At 48.7% G+C, this 17,671-nt stretch overlaps 1 protein-coding gene across 2 annotated transcripts in view; it reads left to right on the top strand.

Annotated features, from left to right (window-relative positions):
• ZRSR2 (zinc finger CCCH-type, RNA binding motif and serine/arginine rich 2) overlaps positions 1–17,671 on the top strand; it is a 135,600-nt gene that overhangs the window by 42,015 nt on the left and 75,914 nt on the right. For both annotated transcript variants that reach the window (XM_063955799.1, XM_063955800.1), the window contains exon 8: positions 6,730–6,943. In XM_063955799.1, coding sequence (XP_063811869.1) covers positions 6,730–6,943 — 214 coding nt within the window. The remainder of the gene's footprint in view (positions 1–6,729; positions 6,944–17,671) is intronic.

The following is a 17,671-nucleotide window of genomic DNA, read 5'->3' on the forward strand; positions in this document are numbered from 1 at the left end:
ACGTCGTTCAATATATCGTCAAGTGTGTATGCATCCAACGACCAACGATGCGCGGCCCAGCGGGACGTTAACGTCCATCGTTCATCTGTGGAGCATGTATGCTCAATTTCCATTATGGTCGTTACCGACCAGAGACGTCGTTGAATGTGTATGGTGTGAAAGACCAACGACCAAGCCACTGTTCACCAGCTCATTATTTTAATAAACTGTTCAGCTTGAATGCTTTAACGATGAATGGTCTATGGTCTTTCGTCTTTGGTCTTTCATCTTTCGTCTTTGGTCTTTCATCTTTCGTCTTTGGTCGTTGGTAGTGTGTATGCTCATGTCGTTTGCTCAGCTGTTCAAGGGAAGTTCAAGGGAAGTCGTTAACGACGGTCGTTAACGATGTGTGCATCGTCAAGTGTGTATGGGCCTTCAGTGATAGTGTTTATCCCTACATTATATAGCGCTCTGGTGTGTGCTGGCATACTCTCTCTCTGTCTCCCCAAAGGGCTGTGTGGGGTCCTGTCCTCAGTCAGAGCATTCCCTGTGTGTGTGCGGTGTGTCGGTACGGCTGTGTCGACATGTTTGATGAGGAGGCTTATGTGGAGGCGGAGCAGATGCCGATCAATGGGATGTCGCCCCCTGTGGGCCGATACCAGAGTGGATGGATAGGTGGAAGGTATTAACCGACAGTGTCAACTCCTTACATAAAAGGCTGGATGACGTAACAGCTATGGGACAGCCGGCTTCTCAGCCCGCGCCTGCCCAGGCGTCTCAAAGGCCATCAGGGGCTCAAAAACGCCCGCTCCCTCAGATGGCAGACACAGATGTCGACATGGAGTCTGACTCCAGTGTCGACGAGGTTGAGACATAAACACAATCCACTAGGAACATCCGTTACATGATCCCGGCAATAAAAAATGTGTTACACATTTCTGACATTAACCCAAGTACCACTAAAAAAGGGTTTTATGTTTGGGGAGAAAAAGCAGGCAGTGTTTGGTTCCCCCATCAAATGAGTGAATGAAGTGTGAAAAAGCGTGGGTTCCCCCGATAAGGAACTGGTAATTTCTAAAAAGTTACTGATGGCGTACCTTTTCCCGCCAGAGGATAAGTTACGCTGGGAGATATCCCCTAGGGTGGATAAGGCGCTCACACGTTTGTCAAAAAAGGTGGCACTGCCGTCTTAGGATACGGCCACTTTGAAGGTACCTGCTGATAAAAAGCAGGAGGCTATCCTGAAGTCTGTATTTACACACTCAGGTACTAGACTGAGACCTGCAGATAGTGCTGCTGCAGCGTGGTCTGTAACCCTGTCAAACAGGGATACTATTTTGCGAACATAAGACGTCGTCTTATATATGAGGGATGCACAGAGGGATATTTTGCCGGCTGGCATCCAGAATTAATGCAATGTCCATTCTGTCAGGAGGGTATTAGAGACCCGACACTGGACAGGTGATGCTGACTTTAAAAGGCACATAGAGCCTTATAAGGGTGAGGAATTGTTTGGGGATGGTCTCTGGGACCTCGTATCCACAGCAACAGCTGGGAAGAAAAATTTTTTACCTCAGGTTTCCTCACAGCCTAAGAAAGCACTGTATTATCAGGTACAGTCCTTTCGGCTTCAGAAAAGCAAGCGGGTCAAAGGCGCTTCCTTTCTGCACAGAGACGAGGGAAGAGGGAAAAAGCTGCACCAGTCAGCCAGTTCCCAGAATCAAAATTCTTCCCCCGCTTCCTCTGAGTCCACCGCATGACGCGGGGGCTCCACAGGCGTAGCCAGGTACGGTGGGGGGCCGCCTCAAAAATTTCAGCGATCAGTGGGCTCGCTCACAGGTGGATCCCTGGATCCTTCAAGTAGTATCTCAGGGGTACAGGCTGGAATTCGAGGCGTCTCCCCCCCGCCGTTTCCTCAAATCTGCCTTGCCGACAACTCCCTCAGGCAGGGAGGCTGTGCTAGAGGCAATTCACAAGCTGTATTCCCAGCAGGTGATAGTCAAGGTGCCCCTACTTCAACAAGGACGGGGTTACTATTCCACACTGTTTGTGGTACCGAAACCGGACGGTTCGGTGAGACCCATTTTAAATTTGAAGTCCTTGAACACATACATAAAAAAATTCAAGTTCAAGATGGAATCGCTCAGGGCGGTTATTGCAAGCCTGGAGGAGGGGGATTACATGGTATCCCTGGACATCAAGGATGCTTACCTACATGTCCCTATTTACCATCCTCACCAGGAGTACCTCAGATTTGTGGTACAGGATTGCCATTACCAATTCCAAACACTGCCGTTTGGACTGTCCACGGCACCGAGGGTCTTTACCAAGGTAATGGCAGAAATGATGATACTCCTTCGAAAAAAGGGAGTTTTTAATTATCCCGTACTTGGACGATCTCCTTGTAAAGGAGAGGTCCATGGAGCAGTTGTTGGTCGGAGTAGCACTATCTCGGGAAGTGCTACAACAGCACGGCTGGATTCTAAACATTCCAAAGTCACAGCTGGTCCCTACGACACGCCTGCTGTTCCTAGGGATGGTTCTGGACACAGAACAGAGAAAAGTGTTTCTCCCGGAGGAGAAGGCCAAGGAGCTGTCATCTCTAGTCAGAGGCCTCCTAAAACCAAAACACGTGTCGGTGCATCACTGCACGCGAGTCCTGGGAAAAATGGTAGCTTCTTACGAAGCAAAATTCCATTCGGCAGGTTCCATGCAAGAACCTTTCAGTGGGACCTGTTGGACAAGTGGTCCGGATCGCATCTTCAGATGCATCGTCTCATAACCCTGTCTCCAAGGACAAGGGTGTCTCTGCTGTGGTGGCTGCAGAGTGCTCATCTTCAAGAGGGCCGCAGATTCGGCATACAGGACTGGGTCCTGGTGACCACGAATGCCAGCCTTCGAGGCTGGGGAGCAGTCACACAGGGAAGAAACTTCCAAGGACTATGGTCAAGTCAGGAGACTTCCCTGCAAGGCAAAACCTCTGCTTCAAAACCAGCCGGTACTGATCCAGTCAGACGACATTACGGCAGTCGCCCATGTGAATCGACAGGGCGGCACGAGAAGCAGGACGGCGATGGCAGAAGCCACAAGGATTCTCCGATGGGCGGAAAATCACGTGTTAGCACTGTCAGCAGTGTTCATTCCGGGAGTGGACAACTGGGAAGCAGACTTCCTCAGCAGGCACGACCTCCACCCGGGAGAGTGGGGACTTCATCCAGAAGTCTTTCAAATGATTGTAAACCAGTGGGAAAAACTACAGGTGGACATGATGGCGTCCCGCCTAAACAAAAAGCTAGAAAAATATTGCGCCAGGTCAAGAGACCCGCAGGCGATAGCTGAGGACGCTCTGGTAACACCGTGGGTGTACCGATCGGTTTATGTGTTCCCTCCTCTTCCTCTCATACCAAAGGTACTGAGGATAATAAAGAGAAGAGGAGTAAGAACTATACTCATTGTTCCGGATTGGCCAAGAAGAGCGTGGTATCCGGAACTTCAAGAAATGATGTCAGAGGACCCATGGCCTCTACCGCTCAGACAGGACCTGCTGCAGCAGGGGCCCTGTCTGTTCCAAGACTTACCGCGGCTGCGTTTGGCGGTTGAACACCGGATCCTGAAGGAAAAGGGCATTCCGGAGGAAGTCATTCCTACGCTGATAAAAGCTAGGAAAGAAGTAACCGCGAACCATTATCACCGCATATGGCGAAAATATGTTGCGTGGTGTGAGGCCAGGAAGGCCCCAACGGTAGAATTTCAGCTGGGCCGGTTCCTGCACTTCCTACAGTCAGGGGTGACTATGGGCCTTAAATTGGGTTCCATTAAGGTCCAGATTTCGGCTCTATCGATTTTCTTCCAGAGAGAATTGGCTTCACTACCTGAAGTTCAGACTTTTGTTAAGGGAGTGCTGCATATTCAGCCCCCTTTTGTGCCTCCAGTGGCACCTTGGGATCTCAACGTGGTGTTGGATTTCCTAAAGTCACATTGGTTTGAGCCACTGAAAACCGTGAATTTAAAATATCTCACGTGGAAAGTGGTCATGTTGTTGGCCTTGGCTTCGGCCAGGCGTGTTTCAGAATTGGCGGCTTTGTCATGTAAAAGCCCTTATCTGATTTTCCATATGGATAGGGCAGAATTGAGGACTCGTCCCCAGTTCCTTCCCAAAGTGGTATCAGCCTTTCATCTGAACCAACCTATCGTGGTGCCTGCGGCTACAAATGACTTGGAGGCTTCCAAGTTGTTGGATGTAGTCAGGGCCCTAAAAATGTATGTTTCCAGGACAGCTGGAGTCAGAAAGACTGACTCGCTCTTTATCCTGTATGCGCCCAACAAGTTGGGTGCACCTGCTTCTAAGCAGACTATTGCTCGCTGGATCTGTAGTACGATTCAGCTTGCACATTCTGCGGCTGGACTGCTGCATCCTAAATCAGTAAAAGCCCATTCCACGAGGAAAGTGGGCTCTTCTTGGGCGGCTGCCCGAGGGGTCTCGGCTCTTCAACTTTGCCGAGCTGCTACTTGGTCAGGGGCAAACACGTTTGCTAAATTCTACAAATTTGATACCCTGGCTGAGGAGGACCTTGAGTTCTCTCATTCGGTGCTGCAGAGTCATCCGCACTCTCCCGCCCGTTTGGGAGCTTTGGTATAATCCCCATGGTCCTTACGGAGTCCCCAGCATCCACTTAGGACGTTAGAGAAAATAAGAATTTACTCACCGGTCATTCTATTTCTCATAGTCCGTAGTGGATGCTGGGCGCCCATCCCAAGTGCGGATTGTCTGCAATACTTGTATATAGTTATTGCTTAACTAAAGGGTTATTGTTGAGCTATCTGTTGAGAGGCTCCGTTGTTATCATGCTGTTAACTGGGTATTGTATCACGAGTTATACGGTGTGATTGGTGTGGCTGGTATGAGTCTTACCCGGGATTCAAAATCCTTCCTATTTGTGTCAGCTCTTCCGGGCACAGTATCCTAACTGAGGTCTGGAGGAGGGTCTTAGTGGGAGGAGCCAGTGCACACCAGTAGTCTAAAGCTTTCTTTGTAGTTGTGCCCAGTCTCCTGCGGAGCCGCTAATCCCCATGGTCCTTACGGAGTCCCCAGCATCCACTACGGACTTTGAGAAATAGAATTACCGGTGAGTAAATTCTTATTATTGCTTCAGTTAGAAATTTATCTAATCCATTTTTAAACATATTGAGTCTACCATTACTACTTTCTTTGGGAGAGAATTCCAAATCCTTACTGTGAAGAACTCCTTCATTCATTGGGTATGAAATGTTCTTTACTTGAACCTCAGAGGGTGTCCGCGTGACCTGTGAAGAGATCTCTTATTAAACAAATCTCCTGATAGCTCCATGTATTTTCCCCTTATATATTTGTAAAGATGAATAATGTCTCCTCTTAGACACCTCTTTTTAAGTATAAACATATCTAACCTAGTAAGTTGCTCGCCTCTGAACCATTTGACCGGAGGTAGGTCAGCTGATGACTGGAATGAGCTGAGGGTTCAGGGAGCGAAGGTAACCGGAGGATCAGCTAGTGTGCCGAAATGACCACGAAATCCGGTGAATCAGAAGAATTCCAGGAACAGGATGCTACAGGAGCAAGGCTGTGAAGCACAGATTAACTAGCACACACAAGACTGTGTGAGAGACGTTGCACTGGCGATTTCTCACCCAGAAAGCCTCAGGTTTATACCTGCAGGCTGTTTCTCATTGACTTTGCAAGTCACACTGGTGACTGGACGATTTGGGTCAGGTGACCCTTCCAAGATGGCCGCACCCATACCTCAACTCTGCCCCCTGGCCTCCCAGACCTCCCTGCAAGCTGAGACCAGCGCCAGCTGCCTGCTCCCCCTTTGGAGGGACCGCGCCAGAACGTCCGGACAGGTAAGTACCGGGACTCCCGGGACCTGATCCGCCGGACCTTGACAGTTTCCCCTTGTCTTACTTCAGTGTGCCCATTATGTACCTTGTGTATATAGATTATGCATTTCAAAGCTATTCTACAATTCATATATTTTTACTTGTATGATTAAATATGTTCTTGCTGCCATCTAGTGACTAAAGTTATTAATTACTTTGTTATTATTTGTGTTTGTATGAAGCTGAAATGAAGGCGTGGCTGTGATGTTATGAATACCTTGCCTGGAAGTTGTGCTTCAGAATAGAAACCAGGCTGTATGATGTGCCTTTCTTTCTTCTCTTCCAAGTCTTGTACATACATTGTTACTACCAGTCCCAGTCTCTGTCACACGGCATCTGCTCTCCTCATCTCCCACTGCTCTGCCATGCCATGCAGAGCAGCAATGTGTGCACCCCCCCCCCCCAACTCCCCAGCCCTCCGTGGTGGAAAACGGGACTGTCCCGCTGAATGCGGGACAGTTGGGAGATATGTATCACTGAGGGTATTCTCTGATATTAAGAGGATTAACAGTCAACAGAGACAATGTAATTATGTGAGTAAGGGAATAAAGGTAAGGGAGACATAAACTGAGCGATTGCGCCAGGTCCAGGGTATGCTAACAGCAGAATTATGTACGGCAGTTTTTATTATGGTTGCTTCATACTATATGTAGACTTTTATGGTTGCATACTATATGTAGACTATTATGGTTGCATACTATATGTAGACTATTATGGTTGCATACTATATGTAGACTATTATGGTTGCATACTATATGTAGACTATTATGGTTGAATACTATATGTAGACTAACAAAAACATTCTGTGTTTGTTCTCTTCCTCATATGACACAGGTGTTCCCGTAAGCACTGCTACCCTTCCTCCAGTCAGACGCTGCTCATCCGTGCTATGTTTGTCACGTTTGGGATGGAGCAATGTAGAAGGGACGATTATGACACAGATGCCAGCCTGGAATACGGAGAAGAAGAAATTTACCAGCAGTTTTTAGAATTTTATGCTGATGTTGTACCCGAATTTAAGAGTGTGGGCAAGGTCATCCAATTCAAGGTAGAATGTCACACAGACCTTGTTTACTATACATGGGGAAAGTTTCATACTTAAGCCATGAGACATTAATAGAGCATATAAGTAGAGCTAAGGTAATATGTAATAGCCTGCAAGATGTAGGCCGTTCCGGAATTTTCGCGAGTCTGCCCGTATTTTTTAAGCAACAATCATTTACAAGGCAGAACTGACTTGGTTTTGCCTTGTAAATGATTTCTGCTCCAAAAATCTACTACTGTGACCTCTCCCCCTTTCCCTATCATCTCCAACTGTCTTTCTTCCTGGTTGTCCTAGCGCTTTCTTAAGCTTACCATGTCTAAGACTAAGCTAATCTTATGGTCTCTCTTCCCTCCCACCTCTTTCTGTATCTAACACTGGGTCTGTTTCAAAGAAGGACGCTAATGCAGCTGCAAGTGCAATTTTCTACACAATGCAGTTGCAGATATCCGCAAGTGAAACTAATGCCCAGAAATGGAAAGAGACGTCCACTGGAGCTACCACAAATCATTCGCAATTGTGTAGACGTATACGCAGCCTATACACATGAACAAGTAACATCAGGCTGAAGGGTAGACCTGTGGCTACTATGCAGACTGGACCCGGCAGTAGTCATGCAGGCACCATGTTTTTGTATGTTGGGGCTCGCAGCTGACATTTTAATATACGCTTGGAAAACAGCAATGACATGCTGTGTTTTAACCAACACTATATTAACACCCCCAAACTGTCACTTCCTGTCAATCACTCTGCGAAAGAATCCTCATTGCATGCAAGGGGCACCTAGACTCATGCACAAAGCAAATGCAGCAGAAGCGCAGTCTGCCGTTAATCGCTCAGTTCGGTGGAACATTGGCTTTGCGTACTTCTATGAATCAGGCCCTCTATCCTCTTGCCTGTTCCCCACGTCCGCTTATAGGGGTCCTACTTGAATCCTCTGTCGCCTTCATCCCCATATTCATACTGTCAGTAAGTCTTGTAATTTTCACCTCCGCAACACCTAAAGGATCAGACCTTTCCTCACTCTGGAGGCTATCAGATCTCTTATTCATGCGCTTGTCATTTCCTCTCTGGTCTTCTGCAATTTCCTATTTCTCCTGCAGCGTCCACAGGTTATCCACAGGATAACATTGAGATATGAGGTAGCGACAGCGGATTGGCACCAAACGATTAAAGCTTAAGGCAGGAGCCTGACCATGGTCAATGGGATGCTGGTTTTTAGCAGCCATAAGCTTTTTTTTTTTTTTTATTAATTTTTTTTTGTCTTACTAGTTTTTTTTTCTCTAACGTCCTAGTGGATGCTGGGGACTCCGTCAGGACCATGGGGATTAGCGGCTCCGCATGAGACAGGGCACAAAAATAAAGCTTTAGAATCAGGTGGTGTGCACTGGCTCCTCCCCCTATGACCCTCCTCCAAGCCTCAGTTAGGTTTTTGTGCCCGTCCGAGCAGGGTGCAATCTAGGTGGCTCTCCTAAAGAGCTGCTTAGAAAAAGTTTTTAGGTTTTTTATTTTCAGTGAGTCCTGCTGGCAACAGGCTCACTGCAACGAGGGACTTAGGGGAGAAGAAGTGAACTCACCTGCGTGCAGGATGGATTGGCTTCTTAGGCTACTGGACACCATTAGCTCCAGAGGGATCGAACACAGGCCCAGCCATGGAGTCCGGTCCCGGAGCCGCGCCGCCGACCCCCTTACAGATGCCGAAAAGCGAAGAGGTCCAGAAACCGCCGGCAGAAGACTTTTCAGTCTTCATGAGGTAGCGCACAGCACTGCAGCTGTGCGCCATTGTTGTCACACACTTCACACCAGCGGTCACGGAGGGTGCAGGGCGCTGCAGGGGGCGCCCTGGGCAGCAATGAGAATACCTTGTTCTGGCTAAAAAATACATCACATATAGCCCCTGGGGCTATATGGATGTATTTAACCCCTGCCAGGTCTCAGAAAAACGGGAGAAGAAGCCCGCCGAAAAGGGGGCGGAGCCTATTCTCCTCAGCACACAGCGCCATTTTCCCTCACAGAAATGCTGGTGGGAAGGCTCCCAGGCTCTCCCCTGCACTGCACTACAGAAACAGGGTTAAAACAGAGAGGGGGGGCACTTATTTGGCGATATGATTATATATATTAAGATGCTATAAGGGAAAAACACTTATATAAAGGTTGTCCCTGTATAATTATAGCGTTTTGGTGTGTGCTGGCAAACTCTCCCTCTGTCTCCCCAAAGGGCTAGTGGGGTCCTGTCCTCTATCAGAGCATTCCCTGTGTGTGTGCTGTGTGTCAGTACGTGTGTGTCGACATGTATGAGGACGATGTTGGTGAGGAGGCGGAGCAATTGCCTGTAATGGTGATGTCACTCTCTGGGGAGTCGACACCGGAATGGATGGCTTATTTAAGGAATTACGTGATAATGTCAACACGCTGCAAGGTCGGTTGACGACATGAGACGGCCGGCAAACCAATTAGTACCTGTCCAGGCGTCTCAAACACCGTCAGGGGCTTTAAAACGCCCATTTACCTCAGTCGGTCGACACAGACACGGACACTGACTCCAGTGTCGACGGTGAAGAAACAAACGTATTTTCCATTTGGGCCACACGTTACATGTTAAGGGCAATGAAGGAGGTGTTACATATTTCTGATACTACAAGTACCACAAAAGAGGGTATTATGTGGGGTGTGAAAAAACTACCTGTAGTTTTTCCTGAATCAGATAAATTAAATGAAGTGTGTGATGATGCGTGGGTTTTCCCCGATAGAAAATTATTGGCGTTATACCCTTTCCCGCCAGAAGTTAGGGCGCGTTGGGAAACACCCCTTAGGGTGGATAAGGCGCTCACACGCTTATCAAAACAAGTGGCGTTACCGTCTCCAGATACGGCCGCCCTCAAGGAGCCAGCTGATAGGAGGCTGGAAAATATCCTAAAAAGTATATACACACATACTGGTGTTATACTGCGACCAGCGATCGCCTCAGCCTGGATGTGCAGCGCTGGGATGGCTTGGTCGGATTCCCTGACTGAAAATATTGATACCCTTGACAGGGACAGTATTTTATTGACTATAGAGCATTTAAAGGATGCATTTCTATATATGCGAGATGCACAGAGGGATATTTGCACTCTGGCATCAAGAGTAAGTGCGATGTCCATATCTGCCAGAAGATGTTTATGGACACGACAGTGGTCAGGTGATGCAGATTCCAAACGGCACATGGAAGTATTGCCGTATAAAGAGAGGAGTTATTTGGGGTCGGTCCATCGGACCTGGTGGCCACGGCAACACCTGGAAAATCCACCTTTTTTACCCCAAGTCACATCTCAGCAGAAAAAGACACCGTCTTTTCAGCCTCAGTCCTTTCGTCCCCATAAGGGCAAGCAGGCAAAAGGCCAGTCATATCTGCCCAGGGATAGAGGAAAGGGAAGAAGACTGCAGCAGGCAGCCCATTCCCAGGAACAGAAGCCCTCCACCGCTTTTGCCAAGTCCTCAGCATGACGCTGGGGCCGTACAAACAGCTGCGGTGGGGGGTCGTCTCAAGAGTTTCAGTGCGCAGTGGGCTCACTCGCAAGTGGACCCCTGGATCCTACAAGTAGTATCCCAGGGGTACAGATTGGAAGTTCGAGACGTCTCCCCCTCGCAGGTTCCTGAAGTCTGTTTTACCAACGTCTCCCTCCGACAGGGAGGCAGTATTGGAAACAATTCACAAGCTGTATTCCCAGCAGGTGATAATCAAAGTACCCCTCCTACAACAAGGAAAAGGGGTACTATTCCACACTATATTGTGGTACTGAAGCCAGACGGCTCGGTGAGACCTATTCTAAATCTGAAATATTTGAACGCTTACATACAAAGGTTCAAATCAAGATGGAGTCACTCAGAGCAATGATAGCGAACCAGGAAGGGGACTATATGGTGTCCCTGGACATCAAGGATGCTTACCTCCATGTCCCAATTTGCCCTTCTCACAAGGGTACCTCAGGTTCGTGGTACAAAACTGTCACTATCAGTTTCAGACGCTGCCGTTTGGATTGTCCACGGCACCCCGGGTCTTTACCTAGGTAATGGCCGAAATGATGATTCTTCTTCAAAGAAAAGGCGTCTTAATTATCCCTTACTTGGACGATCTCCTGATAAGGGCAAGGTCCAGAGAACAGTTGGAGGTCGGAGTAGCACTATCTCAAGTAGTTCTACGACAGCACGGGTGGATTCTAAATATTCCAAAATCGCAGCTGTCTCCGACGACACGTCTGCTGTTCCTAGGGATGATTCTGGACACAGTCCAGAAAAAGGTGTTTCTCCCGGAGGAGAAAGCCAGGGAGTTATCCGAGCTAGTCAGGAACCTCCTAAAACCAGGAAAAGTGTCAGTGCATCATTGCACAAGGGTCCTGGGAAAAATGGTGGCTTCTTACGAAGCGATTCCATTCGGCAGATTTCACGCAAGAACTTTTCAGTGGGATCTGCTGGAAAAATGGTCCGGATCGCATCTTCAGATGCATCAGCGGATAACCCTGTCTCCAAGGACAAGGGTGTCTCTTCTGTGGTGGCTGCAGAGTGCTCATCTACTAAAGGGCCACAGATTCGGCATTCAGGACTGGGTCCTGGTGACCACGGATGCCAGCCTGAACGGCTGGGGAGCAGTCACACAAGGAAAAAATTTCCAGGGAGTGTGATCAAGTCTGGAGACTTCTCTCCACATAAATATACTGGAGCTAAGAGCAATTTACAATGCTCTAAGCTTAGCAAGACCTCTGCTTCAAGGTCAGCCGGTATTGATCCAGTGGGACAACATCACGGCAGTCGCCCACGTAAACAGACTGGGGGGCACAAGAAGCAGGAGGGCAATGGCAGAAACTGCAAGGATTCTTCGCTGGGCGGAAAATCATGTGTTAGCACTGTCAGCAGTGTTCATTCCGGGAGTGGACAACTGGGAAGCAGACTTCCTCAGCACGACCTCCACCCGGGAGAGTGGGGACTTCATCGGGAAGTCTTCCACATGATTGTGAACCGTTGGGAAAGACCAAAGGTGGACATGATGGCGTCCCGCCTGAACAAAAAACTGGACAGGTATTGCGCCAGGTCAAGAGACCCTCAGGCAATAGCTGTGGACGTTCTGGTAACACCGTGGGTGTACCAGTCGGTGTATGTGTTCCCTCCTCTGCTTCTCATACCTAAGGTACTGAGAATTATAAGACGTAGAGGAGTAAGAACTATACTCGTGGCTCCGGATTGGCCAAGAAGGACTTGGTACCCGGAACTTCAAGAGATGCTCACAGAGGACTCATGGCCTCTGCCGCTAAGAAGGGACTTGCTTCAGCAAGTACCATGTCTGTTCCAAGACTTACCGCGGCTGCATTTGACGGCATGGCGGTTGAACGCCGGATCCTAAGGGAAAAAGGCATTCCGGAAGAGGTCATTCCTACCCTGGTCAAAGCCAGGAAGGAGGTGACCGCACAACATTATCACCACATGTGGCAAAAATATGTTGCGTGGTGTGAGGCCAGGAAGGCCCCACGAAGAAATTTCAACTCGGTCGATTCCTGCATCTCCTGCAAACAGGAGTGTCTATGGGCCTCAAATTGGGGTCCATTAAGGTTCAAATTTCGGCCCTGTCGATTTTCTTCCAGAAAGAATTGGCTTCAGTTCCTGAAGTCCAGAAGTTTGTCAAGGGAGTACTGCATATACAACCCCCTTTTGTGCCTCCAGTGGCACTGTGGGATCTCAACGTAGTTCTGGGATTCCTCAAATCACATTGGTTTAAACCGCTCAAATCTGTGGATTTGAAATATTTCAAATGGAAAGTGACCATGATGTTGGCCCTGGCCTCGGCCAGGCGAGTGTCAGAATTGGCGGCTTTGTCTCACAAAAGCCCATATCTGATTGTCCATTCGGACAGGGCAGAGCTGCGGACTCGTCCCCAGTTTCTCCATAAGGTGGTGTCAGCGTTTCACCTGAACCAGCTTATTGTGGTACCTGCGGCTACTAGGGACTTGGAGGACTCCAAATTGCTAGATGTTGTCAGGGCCCTGAAAATATAGGTTTCCAGGACGGCTGGAGTCAGGAAAACTGACTTGCTGTTATCCTGTATGCACCCAACAAACTGGGTGCTCTTGCTTCTAAGCAGACGATTGCTAGTTGGATGTGTAGTACAATTCAGCTTGCACATTCTGTGGCAGGCCTGCCACAGCCAAAATCTGTAAATGCCCATTCCACAAGGAAGGTGGGCTCATCTTGGGCGGCTGCCCGAGGGGTCTCGGCTTTACAACTTTGCCGAGCAGCTACTTGGTCAGGGGCAAACACGTTTGCTAAATTCTACAAATTTGATACCCTGGCTGAGGAGGACCTTGAGTTCTCTCATTCGGTGCTGCAGAGTCATCCGCACTCTCCCGCCCGTTTGGGAGCTTTGGTATAATCCCCATGGTCCTTTCGGAGTTCCCAGCATCCACTAGGACGTTAGAGAAAATAAGATTTTACTTACCGATAAATCTATTTCTCGTAGTCCGTAGTGGATGCTGGGCGCCCATCCCAAGTGCGGATTGTCTGCAATACTTGTACATAGTTATTGTTACAAAGAAATTGGGTTATTATTGTTGTGAGCCGTCTGTTCAGAGGCTCCTACGTTGTCATACTGTTAACTGGGTTCAGATCACAAGTTGTACGGTGTGATTGGTGTGGCTGGTATGAGTCTTACCCGGGATTCAAAATCCTTCCTTATTGTGTACGCTCGTCCGGGCACAGTATCCTAACTGAGGCTTGGAGGAGGGTCATAGGGGGAGGAGCCAGTGCACACCACCTGATCCTAAAGCTTTATTTTTGTGCCCTGTCTCCTGCGGAGCCGCTAATCCCCATGGTCCTGACGGAGTCCCCAGCATCCACTACGGACTACGAGAAATAGATTTATCGGTAAGTAAAATCTTATTTTTTGAGCAGTCTTTCTTAAACGTACCTTAGAAAGAGTCACTCCAACAACTCCACGCCGGGTCGCGACAACGCTTACCCACGTGTACAGTGCAGTTTTGGTGGGTTCTGTGTAGGATGTACTAGCAAGTCCAGCAGACGTTACCAGGTTGTGGCCGGAGCACTGGGAGAAGGTAAGGCATCGGTTCCACTTAGTAGGGGAAACGCGAGACACAACCACACTGTTTTGGGATGGAGACTACCGAACAGTCGCTGACGCAGCTGCCACCTCAGGTGCACGAGCGCTAGGCCTCAGGGATCATAGGCTATAGGGGTAGTGTGAGGCCGCGATCCGTAGGGTTGATGGCAGCAGTGGGAAGTAAGACGCTCCCCTGGTCGCCCCTCCCCCCCGGTTCATGACCAGTTTCCACTGAGGTTCCCGCCATGAACTGAGTTCCCACTTCCGTCTGGGACGCTGTGTATCTAAAAGGACCCAGTCGCAGCATAGGCGGCTGTATGACTGGTGCGTCGGTGTTCACTTGGGCGTCTGTGTTCACTGTAGGTTCACGGGGCGGTTGTGTACACTAATAGCATCTGGATCCATTCAGCGTTCACGAACGTATTGATCGATCCTGGAAGCGGGGTGAAGTCTCCCTGTATCCCACTCTCATGAGCCGGGTGATACAGCACTAAGTCTCTGTCTACCTTTGAGTACAAATAGTTGGATAAGTGCCTGATGCATATGAGTCTGTAAACTATTGCTGCTGTTTCTTTTGCTGTGCAACTGAATACGTTTAATCTCCTATATAAGGTAATGCAGTAATATGTTTCTCCTGCAAATGTATCTGTAGTTGATTGTGTGCTCATATTGCTTATTATAATAATGTATAACCTGTGACTGATTGCTAGTGTGACTGTTGACTTTACTGTAATTCGGGTGGTCTTCAGTATGCCGGCTGTCGGGATCCCGGCGCACAGTATACCGGCGCCGGAATCCCGACAGCCGGCATACCAACACTTATTCTCCCTCGTGGGGGTCCACGACCCCCCTGGAGGGAGAATAAAATAGCGTAGCGCGCCACCGGTTACCGCAGCGTGGCGAGCGCAGCGAGCCCGCAAGGGGCTCATTTGTGCTCTCCACACTGTCGGTAAGCCGGCGGTCGGGCTCCCGGCGCCGGTATGCTGGTCGCCGGGAGCCTGACCACCGGCATACCATACCACACCCTATAATTCTGTCAGTTTCTCTGAATTCTGATCCTCAGTGCTGGTACAAGGCAGGAAGGGATCGGATTGTATGTCACTTTAACAAATTTTAAAGTGATTGCAGTCACAAATTGTTTAATAAACACTGTACAGGTGTGTGATTTATTTATCATGTCTGAGAGGCAAGAGTGAGGAGGATACACTCCCCACAGCAGCACCTACACTCATTTCATGTTTGTTTTACAAAACTGCATTAACCTCTCAGGATCTGGTTCAAAATGGATTATGTGCAAATTGTTTTAGCTTTCACCAAAGCATCTTGAATAATCCAAGGCAGGAACAGGTTCAAGTTGAACAACCATGGGCTACTTTTGCACAGACATTATCCAGTATAGCTGAGCGGATAATGCCAGCTCCTATACCAGGAATAGGTTACCCTATTAACCGTCACATGCAATATTCCACCTGGGGTTTATCACATCCAGTACAGAAAACGGCAGCCTCTCAACTAAAACAGGCTGAAAGGCCGGTGGTAAGTAAATCACATAGACGTGAAACAACATCTTCACAGTCTACACATGTTTCAGATGAGGACTCAACGCACTCTGGGTCTGCATACAGTGACTAGGAGGAAGGCCCCAGCTCAGTGGACATACCTGAGCTAATTAGTTCTATGAAAGCCATTCTATCCTTAGAGGAGGCAGCAGAGCCTTTGATAAAATCTAAGGCACCTGTGTTTAAACGTCCCAAAACAGTTAGGACTGGGTTTCCTGTGTCAGAACAGCTGACCGAAATTATACAAGAGGCTTGGGTTACGCCGAGTAAGAAGTTTAGAATTCCAAAGAAATGGAATTCCTATTATTCTCTTTTGGCTGTGGACTATTTAAAAAGGGAAGTTGGCTCCCAAAGTAGATATGCATGTCATTCGATTGGTGTGAAAATCTACATTACCTTTGCCATCAACATCATTAAATTATTTCATGGATAGGAAATAAATGGTTTTCTCTAACGTCCTAGTGGATGCTGGGGACTCCGAAAGGACCATGGGGAATAGCGGCTCCGCAGGAGACTGGGCAAAAAGTAAAAGCTTTAGGACTAGCTGGTGTGCACTGGCTCCTCCCCCTATGACCCCCCTCCAAGCCTCAGTTAGATTTTGTGCCCGAACGAGAAGGGTGCAATCTAGGTGGCTCTCCTGAGCTGCTTAGAGTAAAAGTTTAAATAGGTTTTTTATTTTCAGTGAGACCTGCTGGCAACAGGCTCACTGCATCGAGGGACTTAGGGGAGAGAAACGAACTCACCTGCGTGCAGAGTGGATTGGGTTTCTTAGGCTACTGGACATTAGCTCCAGAGGGACGATCACAGGCCCAGCCATGGATGGGTCCCGGAGCCGCGCCGCCGGCCCCCTTACAGATGCTGAAGCAAGAAGAGGTCCATAAATCGGCGGCAGAAGACTTTCCTGTCTTCATAAGGTAGCGCACAGCACTGCAGCTGTGCGCCATTGCTCTCAGCACACTTCACACTCCGGTCACTGAGGGTGCAGGTCGCTGGGGGGGGGCGTCCTGGGAAGCAATGAATTTACCTTAGTTGGCGAAAAATACATCACATATAGCTCCTGGGCTATATGGATGTATTTAACCCCTGCCAGTTTTCCAGAAAAAAAGCGGGAGAAGAGCCCGCCGTGAAGGGGGCGGGGCCTATCTCCTCAGCACACAGCGCCATTTTTCCCACACAGCTCCGCTGGTAGGAAGGCTCCCAGAATCTCCCCTGCATCCTGCAACTACAGAAACAGGGTAAAAAAGAGAGGGGGGCACTTATTTGGCAAAATAACAGATATAAGCAGCTATAAGGGATAGACACTTATTGTAAGGTTGTCCCTATACATATATAGCGCTCTGGTGTGTGCTGGCAAACTCTCCCTCTGTCTCCCCAAAGGGCTAAGTGGGTCCTGTCCTCTATCAGAGCATTCCCTGTGTGTGTGCTGGGTGTCGGTACGTGTGTGTCGACATGTATGAGGAGGAAAATGATGTGGAGGCGGAGTAATTGCCTATAATGGTGATGTCACCCCCTAGGGAGTCGACACCTGAATGGATGGCCGTAATTAAGGAATTACGTGACAGTGTCGGCACGTTACAGAAAACTGTTGACGACATGAGACAGCCGGCAGCTCAGTTAGTGCCTGTCCAGGCGTCTCAAACACCGTCAGGGGCTATTAAACGCCCATTACCTCAGTGGGTCGACACGGACCCAGACACAAACACTGACTCCAGTGTCGACGGTGAAGAAACAAACGTATTTTCCAGTAGGGCCACACGTTACATGATCACGGCAATGAAGGAGGTTTTGCACATCTCTGATACTGCAAGTACCACAAAAAGGGGTATTATGTGGGGTGTGAAAAAACTACCCGTAGTTTTTCCTGAATCAGATGAATTGAATGAAGTGTGTGATGAAGCGTGGGTTACCCCCGACAGAAAACTGCTAATTTCTAAAAAATTATTGGCACTATATCCCTTCCCACCAGAGGTTAGGGCTCGTTGGGAAACACCCCCTAGGGTGGATAAGGCGCTCACACGCTTATCAAAACAAGTGGCGTTACCGTCTCCAGAAACGGCCGCCCTTAAGGAGCCAGCAGATAGGAGGCTGGAA

Source organism: Pseudophryne corroboree, chromosome 2 (assembly GCF_028390025.1).
Source record: "Pseudophryne corroboree isolate aPseCor3 chromosome 2, aPseCor3.hap2, whole genome shotgun sequence".
Classification (NCBI taxonomy): Eukaryota; Metazoa; Chordata; class Amphibia; order Anura; family Myobatrachidae; genus Pseudophryne; species Pseudophryne corroboree.